Raw genomic sequence first — 12540 nt, 5'->3', positions numbered from 1 at the left:
CATTGTGCCTACATCAGTGCATTTATCACACAGCCAAAACACCCACAAACCACTGGAGTATGGACACTGTTCCCATTAAGCAAGCAGGGCGAACTCTCAGATGATGAGACGTGCATTGTACAGTCTCAGTAAATATGCAAGGGTGAAAAAGGAGGGAAGGATTACCTTGCTGTATGACGGTTTCCCCTGCGATGTGTGTAACAGGAAACATGGCATCAAATATGTCACTGGAAAAGGAAAGAAACGTTCGTTAATGAATCAGACTTATTTCTGATCTAGCCAGTAGGCCTACGTTCATTGTTTCATTGAGACTTCATGAGGAGATATTGCAGAAAAAGAAAAGGAAAATGTTAGATGTGAGTGGAAAGTGAGCCCCTGCTTGGCAACAAATCCAAATAACTAGTTTGGCACAAGCTGTGCTTTAAAACTGTGATTCAGTGTATGCTATTTTGCAAGAACTCCTGAATAAAATGCACACAGGCCACTTCTCATAGCACTGCACACACGAGGCAGCTTGAGTATTTTATTGTCTAAGCAGACAGATTTCAGATTTTCGGCTGCAATCAGTGTGAGTCCCAGCAGTAATTGCTAGATGCCTAAACGGGAGCTCTGCTCTTGTGAACATCTGGCCTCGTGCGTACAAGCAAAACCTGTTCCACAATGCAGAGTATGTTTGGAAAGGTAGATGGCTCTAAATTAATGTAGCATAACGACTGGCTAGAGATTACATTTACAGTGCAGAAGATGGGAGTCCAAACTCTGACAATCTTAGTTACACTTTGGTGAGTTACCAGCGAGAAGGGAATCTGACCGATGCTACAGAAACGCTGAAGCTACAGAAGAGCCTAATGCTCATTAATCATTGCTGAATTACACACCTTACTGTGTTCTTAAGCATACTGTCACATATCCTTAAAAGGCCAGGCAGAGCAGTGAGGGCGAGAATGCACCCTGCACCAACACTTCGGGCAACTTGCCCAAATCCAGTCCTTTGTTTACTGAGGGATACAGCAGGCTCCCTGGAGCCTGGGCTTCCTTTCCCCACACCAGCATTTTGGGGAACTTATTATTTTCAGACACATGAACAGTACAGAGGAGGGTGCTCCCCACCTCTCTTCCCCTTCCTACGCATCAGGAGCAATGGCTAAGGGAAACAGCACAAATAAAAGGCAGCCAGGAGGAACTGTGAGCTGGTCTCTGCTGGTCTGGTGTGGTTCCGGTCCATTCATGGACCACCAGAAAGAGATGACATGCTTCAGACTGGAATGGAGCACATTCCTCACTAACACAAAGGAGTGCAAGCAAGTGAAGAAACGTAACATTTTCATCAAAACAGCCAGAAGATCAGCAACAAATCCACGTTGCATTTCAATGCCTTATATGGGAAATGCATATTGTAAAATCCCATTATTAGCTTATTTCCTGTTCAACTGTTCCAGAATTTATTCAGGCTCAGCTCTAGGAAATGTTTCACTCCTAAGTTCAAATTGGTCATGTCTTTCCTCTTAAGCAGCCAGAATGGTTTTGCTCCCAGGGCTGAGATGGAGCATCATAGCTCTGTGTCAGCACCTCCTGCAGCTCTGGGCTGCCTGCAAAGGATGCTGAAACCTATGCTAAGACAATATATTTTGCCTCTGTTGTTTCATCAGGCCCACTCTGTGCTATTCCTACTCACATTCAGGAAATATGTCCATCACAGGTAACAAGCCAGCTCAGCGATTTCATGGACACCAACTTTGCACCCCATTTTGAGTACCGATGCAAAGACTTATATTAAATCATTCTGAAAAGTAAGTGGCCTGTATTTTAAAAGCCACCAAACTCATTCTTAATGAACTTAAATGGGATCAGCACTTCTCTGGTTGAAGACTTCTCTGTTAGCAGAAAAGCGTGAGTGTTCAGCAGGCTGTGCAGCTCCTGTGCCCACACTCAGATGAGTAGCTGAGGTTCAGATGTGATAGGGGAAAGCACCACGATGCTGAACTGAAACAGTCACTGGGGGACCCTGTTGTCAATCAAACAAGTCAAACTGCTCTTCAGTAGCTCTGGAACCTGGAAGTTTGGTAACACAGAGTTTCCTCTGCTTCCCCATGCCCCCCCCTTCCCTGTGCCTGGTCACCTCACTGAGCTTTAAGAAGAGTTCTGTAACATTTACAGGAAGAAAAGGCACTCTGCAGGGTAGAGAACGAAGCCTTCAGTGTGATGCATCCAAAAATAGACACGTCACTATGAATATCAATAACCAAACCAAAATGTGACTGAGCAAACTTGGAAACTCTTTTTTGGAATAGAAACGCAGAGGAAGTAACTACCCACAATTTCATCCTTTCATCTTTGCTTTAAGGCTGCACTTTATTTATAACTTAACAATTGACCGTACAAACAGTGCCCAATAAATTATGTATAGCACTGCACCCTTCTTCAAAACGTTCCACACGTCACTTCCACAACACTCGGCATTTTAATAAGAACTCACACGCTCAAACTTTCAGTTGAAGGTGTAATGAGTCCAAAATCTGTTGGCAGCAACTGCAGTTTTACATGAATATTTTGCTGCCTCTGGCATCACAAATACAATGTCATTCAGCAAAGGATTCGCAAGATGGAGCCTTAGATATCTGGAGAGACCTCTGAAGGACGTCATCAAACTCAACCACACAAATGCAGGAGTTATCCAAAGCCATGGTGATGCTGATCTGTATTTCTAAAGCAAAACGAAGGTCACACCTTTGGTAAAGAAATACAGGGGACCACCAATATCATGACTATCATTGGAAACACAGTCCCGTTTCTTTCTACTTGGGAACGATTGTTCTTAACTTATATGGTTAGGCCAAGATCTCTCACGGTGATTAATGAGTCGGGGTGTTTCTGCTTTCGGATGCCCAGTTTGACATTCATTAAACAGACTCAGATCTCAGATGATACGGATCAGGAGGCAGCCTCAAAGTTTCCCAGCCTACAAGTCTGGCAGCCAAAAACTGGGACATTTAGAATAGCACCAAAGAAAATCAGCCCTCTGGAAATTATTGTCATCAAATGTAGCAAACACTTACAGTCCCTGCATGAAATCTGGCTTTTCGTTTAATTCCAACTAAGTGTAAAAATCCATTTTGAGAATTTTCTTATTGCTTTTATTCACAGTTGCTGAAATAAACACGTCACAAGGATCAACATGCCAAAATGCTCTGGAAATTCAAAAAAGTTTGTTCCTGACTCAAGCCAAAATGTGCAATTGCAGTAAGCAGACAGATCTTCTCTCCTGCCATCCGCCCATCTTCCATACTCGGATTCAGCCATGTGTCCTGGGTCTGAACTACATTGAGAAAGCAAGTGAAGCTTTAAATACTCAAGGAGCTAAGAAGTGACACCCACCAGTGGCACGAGTAATCTTGGCAGGGCCAAAATACAGTTAAGGGCCATTACAGTTAAAGCAAGGCCCTTACAAACACAGTGCTGCAGCCACCCCACCAAAGCAAAGGCATTCTCCTGCATTTCTGCACAAGTAGGTAGCTGCCTTTCTTGGCTTGGAAGATATTGTTAAACAATGAGGCACAGACACACACATACTCGTTCCTAAATTACAGCATAAAGAGAAAGAGCCAGAAAATCACTAGTTAAGTTTGCACCCAATGTTGAACTACCGTGATTTCATCTTCTCTGTCTGAGCTGCACCACCAAGAACACAGCAGCCTCTGTCTCCTGCCTCCATACCAGCACTAAACTGTTGACACCAACTGTGCTAGCAATGCTGTGTGCTGAACTGATGGAAAGGGTTTGATTTTTTGCCAGGGATTTTATTATTGTGCTCTAAACGAGAACTGCTCGCAGGGATTTCCTTATTTTGTTCAGATGGAAATGTTATCGTTTGCCATGTTTCCAGGTGACTTGTGAAGGTAATGGAAGAAGAAAACAGGACTCCAGCTCTGAGATTTCAACAGCTGTTCCATGAGACTGAAAACACAGGAGATGCATCAGTGCCTCCTGGGCTCAGCATCAGCATTGGGAGGGCTCCTTCTCGCCCTCTGGAGAGTCAACACTTTCAATAGGCTCTGTAATCTTTTCACAACTGCCCTGTCTGCTGCCAGAGGATCTGCAGCTGGTTGATTGTGGTGCTTGGAGCCAACCAGAAGGCATCAAGGACAATTTCTGGCTGGGAACTGTAGCTGTACATGGGATTGCATGTACATGAATATTCCCATCTGGATCCAAAGGGAGACGCTAGTGTGATAGGACTGATGTATTCCAGGGAGATTTCTGCATGTTTAATTCTTTGTAACTTTCTGATAGTATCATTCAAAAAAATAAATAAAATTAACATTAAAAGAAAAGCATCTGAGCAGCACAGAACACACAGAACAGTTAACTAGTCCAACAAAGTGAAAGCAAGGAATGTGTTTAGACATGAAATCTCTATCTATGCAATCAAAAAATACCATCTGTCTTCTTAGGGAATATAAAAATGTACGAAACTTTTTCAGAAAGGTCAAAGATATCAAAGAGCTGCAGCAAGTTTTAACACATGAAGCTTCTTCCGTGAGTGTAAGGGAGAACTGCAAACAACTGCGGTCAGGGCTGCAACCTTACGGTCTGATCCTCTGCTGCCTGTCATTTGTGTGACTTTGTGACACCTGCACGGGCTGAGCCAACTCCTGCTTCATGCAGAGAAGGAAAACTCCACTTGAATCAACCAGACTGCAGCTGTTTATACCAGTAAAGAATCTATCACACTGATTGCAAAATAAATGTGATGAAACACTTTGCTGATTTAATTCAGTAGCATTTTATATACCCTGCTTGCCAAGACGTAAATGACTGTGCTAAGAGGAAGCTAGCACAGAGGGCAGGCCCGAGAGCTTCTCTTTCTCGTGAGAAAAAGTGAATGATAAAAATAAATCGTCTCATCTGGTTTTGCACAGAGGCTCCTTGGAGTCAGTGCGGAATATGAGATAGGCAGAAGAAAAAAGTGCAGTGCAGGTAATAAAGTACAGGCAATGGGCAACTAAAAACAAGCTTGTTAAAACAAAGCGAGAGAACAAGGATTCCAAGCACTTTCAGAACCAGACTATGGCAATGGCCAAAATAGGGAAACTATGTAAGACAATTTATCAGTTTCACAATCAGATTTCTTTCCAGCCCTTGCTGTGCTGAATGCATTACAGGAAAGGAAAAACGGAATAGACAAAACGTATATGTGCTAGGGAAAAATGGAAAATCCTCCTTACCCCACAGCTCAATCAGAACAATTTCACTGTGCAGGCAAACTCAGAAAGCCTTCAGTGCGTGTGCAACACGGAGATTCTCCTTCCTTTGCTATCTCTCTAACAAAACAAAGAAAGCCCTGTCTTCTTGAGGATAGGTTTATAAAATGTGTAGCTGCTCTGGCATAATTCAACAACGACACGCAACTTTTTCTTGGAGTAAGACTGCTTCAGCACGAAGACTCCAGTGTTTTAAATCTTTCCAAGTTGGAAACCTCGTAAGTTTAGTAAACACGGCTGACAATAACTCCACCTTTCATTAGCTGTAACTCGTATCTGGGTACTATTTTAAGTTCTGGAGGTTTTTCTCTCCTCTTGCATGTCTTTCGAGCAATTGTTCTTACAACAGCTCCTCCTGAAAGGATGAAGAGCCCAGAACTTAAAACAGACAACTTGCTTCAATTAACACCTGTGTAATGAAGGATTAATTGCAGTACTTTACCATCAGATGAAATGGGAGGCTTCACTCTATTGTGCACATAAAGTATAAACCTTTGATCCACAGTTAGTTCCTACAAATGCTGCATGTCACTGCTGATGTACAGTACTGCACTGAGAAACAATTACTATTATCGAATGACTGCTGAGAATAAAAGCAGCACTATGCACAGGTAAAGGAAAAGGTTCCTTTCTAGAAGCATTTGAAATTAATGGCCCAGAGCCCACAACTGCAGGGTGTCACAGACACATAACTAACACAGAGTCTGTACTGAAGTGTTCATAAAAGCATTACATAGCTGCCTCCATTAACTTATTTTCCTGTTAGGAGAGCAATAAGTTAATTACAGAAATAAACAAGGCTGTTAGCAATTGAGAACATTTAATGACCTCATTATAATGACCAATATTTAACTATTATTACAATTCAGCCATACCTTAATTTTACCATAATGACCATATAAGTCTTTGAAATTGGACATGAGAACACATTTTAAACTGCAGGTTAAAACAAGAGTCCGTGTCTAATTCCAACACATTTATTAAGTCACAAATCCACATAACTCACAGGCCTGTGAAACAGAAAGAAATAAAACACCATTGCCATCTATTTCTGTGAAGCATTTCCATTTTTAATGATCTATGAAGTCCTTTTATGGGTTCATTAATTATTACAGTCAACGACCAGAATGAAACTTTTTAAGTAAAGCATCAATTTATTTTACAGACTCTTTATACGTCTACAAGTCAGTGGTTCACATCACCTTCAACCTGTTAAAAACAGCTTTCAGAGGGAAACAGCTTCTGCAGGGATCTTCACCTGGAAAACCATCTGCTGTGGTCAAGGGCACTAAGAAGTGATCCCTTAAGAAGAGGCCAAGACTTGTGGCTGGTGGGTAGCAAGGCACAGGCGCACAGCCCAGCCCATGGCTCACACCCCAGCCGCTGCACCTGCCCACTCCTCAGAAGCACCATTTCATGGCAGCCATGCTACAAGGCTGAGGGAGCGCTACACCTTCCAGCATGTTGCAATGCCACTGTAAGACAGCATGGAGTACTCTGTTCAGTTTTGGGTTCCCTCATACAGGACACTGGCAAACTGGAGCGAGTCCACAGTGGGCACTGAAATGACCCAGGGCCTGAAGCACACAGCTGAAGGCAGAGTGGGAGTACTGCCCTTGTTCTCTTAAGACAGTCAGGGCAGACCTTAGTGTTGCTTACAGCTGCTTAATGGGACGGTGTAGAAGAGGCAGAGCCAGACTCATTAGAGGTGCAAAGCAGGAGGATGTAACACAACAGGCACAAATGGGAACAGGGCAAATTCCCACCTGATATAAAGAAGAAATATTTTGCTCTAGAGGTCATCAAACACTAGAAAAGGGGCCCAAAGAAGGGCAGAATCTCAAAGTCAGACGGCGCAAGGCCCTAGAGTAGAGCCAGCAGCCCTGACGGAGCCCGGCTGGAGCAGCAGGTGGGACGAGGGACCTCTGTTAGTCCCCTCCACAGACAGGAGCCTGGGGCCTGGCAGCGAGCTTCCCTCGCTGGGAGAGATGAGGTGGGACAGGGCTGAGCCGCAGACACGGCGGAGGCAGGGGAGCGTGAGTCAGGAGGCCAGCTGGAGGAGATCCCGAGCGTAATGCACGGAAAGTATGCGCTGTGTGTACAGATGGGGGAAGATCTGCCCGCTTCTGCATAAATAACTGCAGCGAGACTATAGCCCAGCTTCACATCACCGGGAGCACCACGCAGCAACAGTCTGGGTGCCTATCAGCACATCTGCATTTATAAATGAAGCACCGGTGTGTTTTCTTGCAGGAAAGAATCAGTTTGATGAAACTGAATATTCCTGTGGAAAATGGCTGATGTCATTTCCCGATGAAAATGGTTTTTAAAGAGTTGAAGCCGTCTAATGCCCTACTGTGATAGCTCCTGAGAATCTGCTTTTCTCTGTGATGTTATTCAGAAATGAAGTTTCTTAGTAAAAGGTTGCAGTCCAAACAAGACACTGTAAAATGATATCTCAATTGACCTTAATCCTATCTGGTTTGTTTTTTTGTAGCCTCAAGATTTTAATCTTGGCAGTAAGGCTCAAAATGGGGGAAAGAAATGAAATGCCAAGAGAAAAACAAACAAGAAAAGAAAAAAAAAATCTGAGGAACTTGGGTCACACACGGCTTCTACTCGGTTATGATGTACAAACATATATATACATATATAAACACACACACCAGACTGCACAGGCTTCCTTCTGTTTTATTAGGGGAAGGATAAGTGATTAGAAGCTCTTTCCTCAGCCAGCAGGTACAGAACTCCACCATAGAGGCATTTACAGAGTTTACACACCACAAGAATACTGCATTGCTGCAAGTGTTAAATATTGAAGCTTTTACTTTGAGAAACCTCCAAATACGTTATGATGAGAAGTAGAGAAGGGCACTGTAACAAAGTCAGAGCCGTTTTCTGCACATGCTGACATTCCAGAAGTGACCTGGGGAAATGCTTATCACTATGAAAAATCACGTACATGGGAAAAGTGGGCCAGATTCATCTCTAGAGCAATTGAAACAAGGTCGGTGTGTTTGAGCAAACTGAGGACGGCTCTGTAAGTCATAGATGAGTGTACACAATTTACATGTGGGCACCGTGCAATTAATTATTTGTCCCTTCCTCAAACATTCTAGAGAAGAAACAGCAGGAATCACGCTGTGAAAATAAACATTTTCACTTAATTGCTTCTGGTGGGACAGAAAGACAGCGTGAAATGAACAATTATCACCCCACAAGAAATCCGTTAGCAGTAATGCAGTGAATTCCACCAGTGATAGAGAGTGACCATAACAAAGTTCCCATCTTTGAGTAATTTATTCCTTCTGGTGTTTCAAATCTCTTCACTCTTTAATTTCAAGCTCCCTCTTCTGGACTATCCCAATTAAACCCAAGAGTGCCTTTGCACTACCCCTCATCCTCACCTGAATACTGATAATGTAGCTAAGGCAGCCCTTGCAAATGGCACTGATATGGATCACTGATCTCAAGGGTTACTGCAGCTCTGCAGCTGAAGTTCTTCAGAAATAAATTAGCAAATATTGAGATTTAAACAACCCCCAGAGGCTTGCGGTACAAAATGTATTACTGTCTTATCTCTGGGAGCAGATGCTCAACTTAGGGACACGGCAACATACATCCAAATAATGGGTTATGAGACATTACCTTAAGTAGAGAACTGTGATAAATTACATTGCATATGTATGTAAGTAAATGCAAAAACACCCTACCATGCTATGCGTATTGCCTCTTGTTTGCATTTTGCAAGTAAGAGAAATACCTCCCCCATAACAGTAATGGTGCTTTCTGTTTTACCTTTGAAACTGAGATGGGGAGGACACGCTTTAATGAGAAACAAATGTTATATATTTACGGTTCCTTGCAGCTCTGTGACTAACAAACCATTCCCAAAGACTTATTCTACCAATTAATTTGCCAATTTAACCATACACAGCATACCCACTAACAGCTACCTGTGCTTGCAGGAACTTGGTAATGAACCTAATACTCATCGATTTAAATTATTTTATTCTACTTTTTCTGCATTCTGTGCAAGATTCACCCCTAAGAATTCTCTATAAACACTGGAAAATGAAATTGTGTTCTTGTATTATTGTTCCCAAATCACACACTCACTGCTCCTACGCACTATTTTTATATGCATGGCTTCTGCATGTATAGGAAAGGCTTGAGTGCCACCAGACAGTACCTGAGCCTGGCAACTCTGGCAGCACAAAAATAAATAAGGGACAATTAATTTTGTATATTGTTAAAAAAACTTGAAAAATGTTCGCTTTCTGTGCTTAGCTGCCCTCCCCATTTAGGATACTGCAAGAATTAGTGGTCAGGTGCTAAACAGAAATGCAGTCAGAGCAGGTTTTTAATCAGCTTGGCGTAAAATAGTTTTGCCTATCAGGAGATTTCTTGGGCACCTCATGCAAGGTGTGTATCAACGCACTGGTAGAGCAAGGAAGCAATCTGCAACCAAAGGTAAGGGCTGCAGAGCTCCATCCCCTGCCACTCTGCTGTGTGCCTCCTGCAAGCCAGGGAAGCGCATGCTGCAACTGATCACACAGAGTCTGACATGCGTCTCCTCTGGCTGACAAGCACATAACATACGGCCACAGCCATCTCCCACATCTCACTTAATTAATTTCCATCCGCGCCACGTTCTCCCACACCTGGGGAAATCGAGCAGCTGCATATAATAAAAACATTGAACTTGTGTTAGCGGATAGGATTCAATTTAGTATATAATTGGATCAGCAAATGAAATCATTATAAAAAAGCTGATAAAGGTTATCTAGCTCGAGACAGAGTTATTTTCTATAACCGTACAGATCTGGTGTTAAATAGCTGATGAATAAAACTCGTAGCTGACACAAAACCACATGTCCACAAGCACTTGATTTTGTATTTGCATATCTATAATAGCTTACAGACATGTGCAAACTCAAACACCCACACGTTTTCCTTATGTTTTCCCTGAGTTTATCATTACTCCCCTTCATCTCTGATTCACAGCTTTTCTGAGATAGAATCTTTACAATAAAATGAACCAGAGATAAAATTTCCCTAGACGATAAATAATCCTTTTGTGGGAGCATTTTAGTCAGCTACGTCAATTAAAGCAGCTTCATTTTTTACAGCGTCACTAATTCAGAGAACAAGAAAGTAGAGGTCGATTAGATCAGCAGATACACAGGTTGGTTCTTCTGTGATCTGTATGTGCCGGCACCTGAACCAAAGGAGCTTTTCAAGCACGAGAAGCTGCTTAAATCTACTGACTGTACAAATACAGACCTAAGGGCGCGCTTTCTTCATACATACGTAGATAGGTTCAGACACAGTCGCATTACTTTGTTCCATCTTACTCAGTAATTTTCCTTCAGACTCTTTACTAACCACTAAAATGTACATCAAAGTAACCCCAAAGACACCCAGCCCCACTGCTGGTAGGAACACCTGCTACTTCCAGCCTCGCCACGTTCATGCGCTATCACTTTGCTGCCTTAAAAACCCAAGCCACAAACACCTTGTTTTCGTTACTATTGCCAGGATGCCTTCCTCCATATCTGCAGCCTATTTTTGAGATGCCTGCTTGAAAGGGAACATGATGAATTCACGGGGCAGGCTGGTGGCTCAGCATCAGCGCGGATGGCTTGGTTGCTGCCAGCCCAGCTCCCAGCAGTGTGTGGTGCTCACACCTTTCTGCTGCATTCTGCCAGCTCCAGGTCTGCCTTCACACTGCTAACATCTCTGCTCAGCAGGAAGAACTGTATTTCATGGCATTAAATAAAGCAAGACAAACTGCAACACCTTGTGAGGGTACATCATCAACTCGTGTTGTTTCCTCGCAACTAAATAACCCTCCTCACTCACAGATTTCTGTTTAATTTGGCCTCTGGCATGACAGAAAGGAATCTTTTTGCCCATTTACACAACTCTATGAATCAAATGCTGACAACGGTAAGCTGCTCCTCAGTCTGACTTCGAGGCATGCACCACAGAGAAGCAGCCAAGTGCCGTGCTTGCTCCATCAGGCCTCACACATAAACCAGTGCTGATATGGCCTGTAGCACACAAATCCCTCTGAATGTTAACTTTGGGGAGAACAAACGCTTCACGGTTCCATCACTTGGAGACTTGATATACGGCTGAGCTGAATTATCTCAACACAAACGCATCTTTGACATTTATTTCTGAACACAAAGCAAGGATGGAACAAAATCGCCATGTATAACTGGATGTGCTGCCACAAACTGCTCCGGCACAGGCATCTCAAAATACTCCTTCTGTAAACTGAGAACTGATTGAGGTTAGGCTTAAAAAACAGTCCAAAATAGATAGTCAAAAGATTTTGCTGTTAAAATCTATTCTGAATGTAGGGCAAGCTGGCTCTACTTGTGTTGATATGAAATTCCAGAATACAATAAAGAAATGTCAGAAACATCTATACTAAAGCCCACTTAAAATAAATCCAATTAAAGGGAATAAATAGGACAAGAGAACAACTAATTCCTTGTATTTGGTTCTCTTCAGGGAATATTCATATAAATCCACGGTCTGACATTTATGCTGTTTCATGTGACAGGGATCAGAATTCTCCATAGTACAACATCTAAAAGCATTTACCCCTACAGCCTGATCGTGCACCTTTGTGGTGAATAGCAGAAAGCTCTCCACATTCGCAGCAGATTTTCTATAGACTTGCAAAGGGTCTCACCCTGCCAGCTCTTACCCATGTGAACATTCACCTCTCAGACCTGAAATAAAGGGAATAATTTAATGAAAAATGGTTTGTAGAATCAGGGTTTTAGAGCGAGAACATTCTGGGACAAAGAACGTCTCTTTTTATCTGCACTTCTGAAGAGGCCTGTAATCACAAGTATTATATATGTGCTCTGTAATGCAATAATAATAACAAGGAGAAATTTGAGCTCGGTGCCCAAATTAAATGACTGCCCTGGGTCCTGCAGGAATCTTGCCTTCGGGCAGCTCTGTGGCAAAGACAGGGCTTCCTGACCTGGGGACACAGCCTGTGTGCTTCCTTCATGTGCTCCCACAGCACAGGATGGCAGGCAGGCCGCTTTGGAGCCCACTTTGCATCTCATCCTTAGGGGGAAGAAGTCTGCAGGGACTCCACCCTTGGCCAAATGGCTTCAGACCTTAATTAGACTCAGTGCTCACAGCTGTGTGTACACCACAGCCAGCTGGAGGCAGAAAAGGGCAATGTTTGTGTGAGTTTATGTCTGACCGGCTATGGAGATGCACAAAGCATTGCTTCAGGCTTTGG

The 12540-nt window shown here is 43.0% G+C and overlaps 1 protein-coding gene across 1 annotated transcript in view; it reads right to left on the bottom strand.

Moving 5' to 3' along the window:
• PRKAR1B (protein kinase cAMP-dependent type I regulatory subunit beta) overlaps nucleotides 1-12540 on the bottom strand; it is an 87105-nt gene that overhangs the window by 37910 nt on the left and 36655 nt on the right. The window contains exon 5 of the mRNA XM_072348862.1: nucleotides 166-227. Within this exon, the coding sequence (XP_072204963.1) occupies nucleotides 166-227 (62 nt within the window). The remainder of the gene's footprint in view (nucleotides 1-165; nucleotides 228-12540) is intronic.

Source organism: Excalfactoria chinensis, chromosome 14, assembly GCF_039878825.1.
Source record: "Excalfactoria chinensis isolate bCotChi1 chromosome 14, bCotChi1.hap2, whole genome shotgun sequence".
NCBI classification, from domain to species: domain Eukaryota; kingdom Metazoa; phylum Chordata; class Aves; order Galliformes; family Phasianidae; genus Excalfactoria; species Excalfactoria chinensis.
The sequence above is the reverse complement of the archived record's forward strand: the minus strand, read 5'-3'. Positions and strand labels throughout refer to the sequence as shown.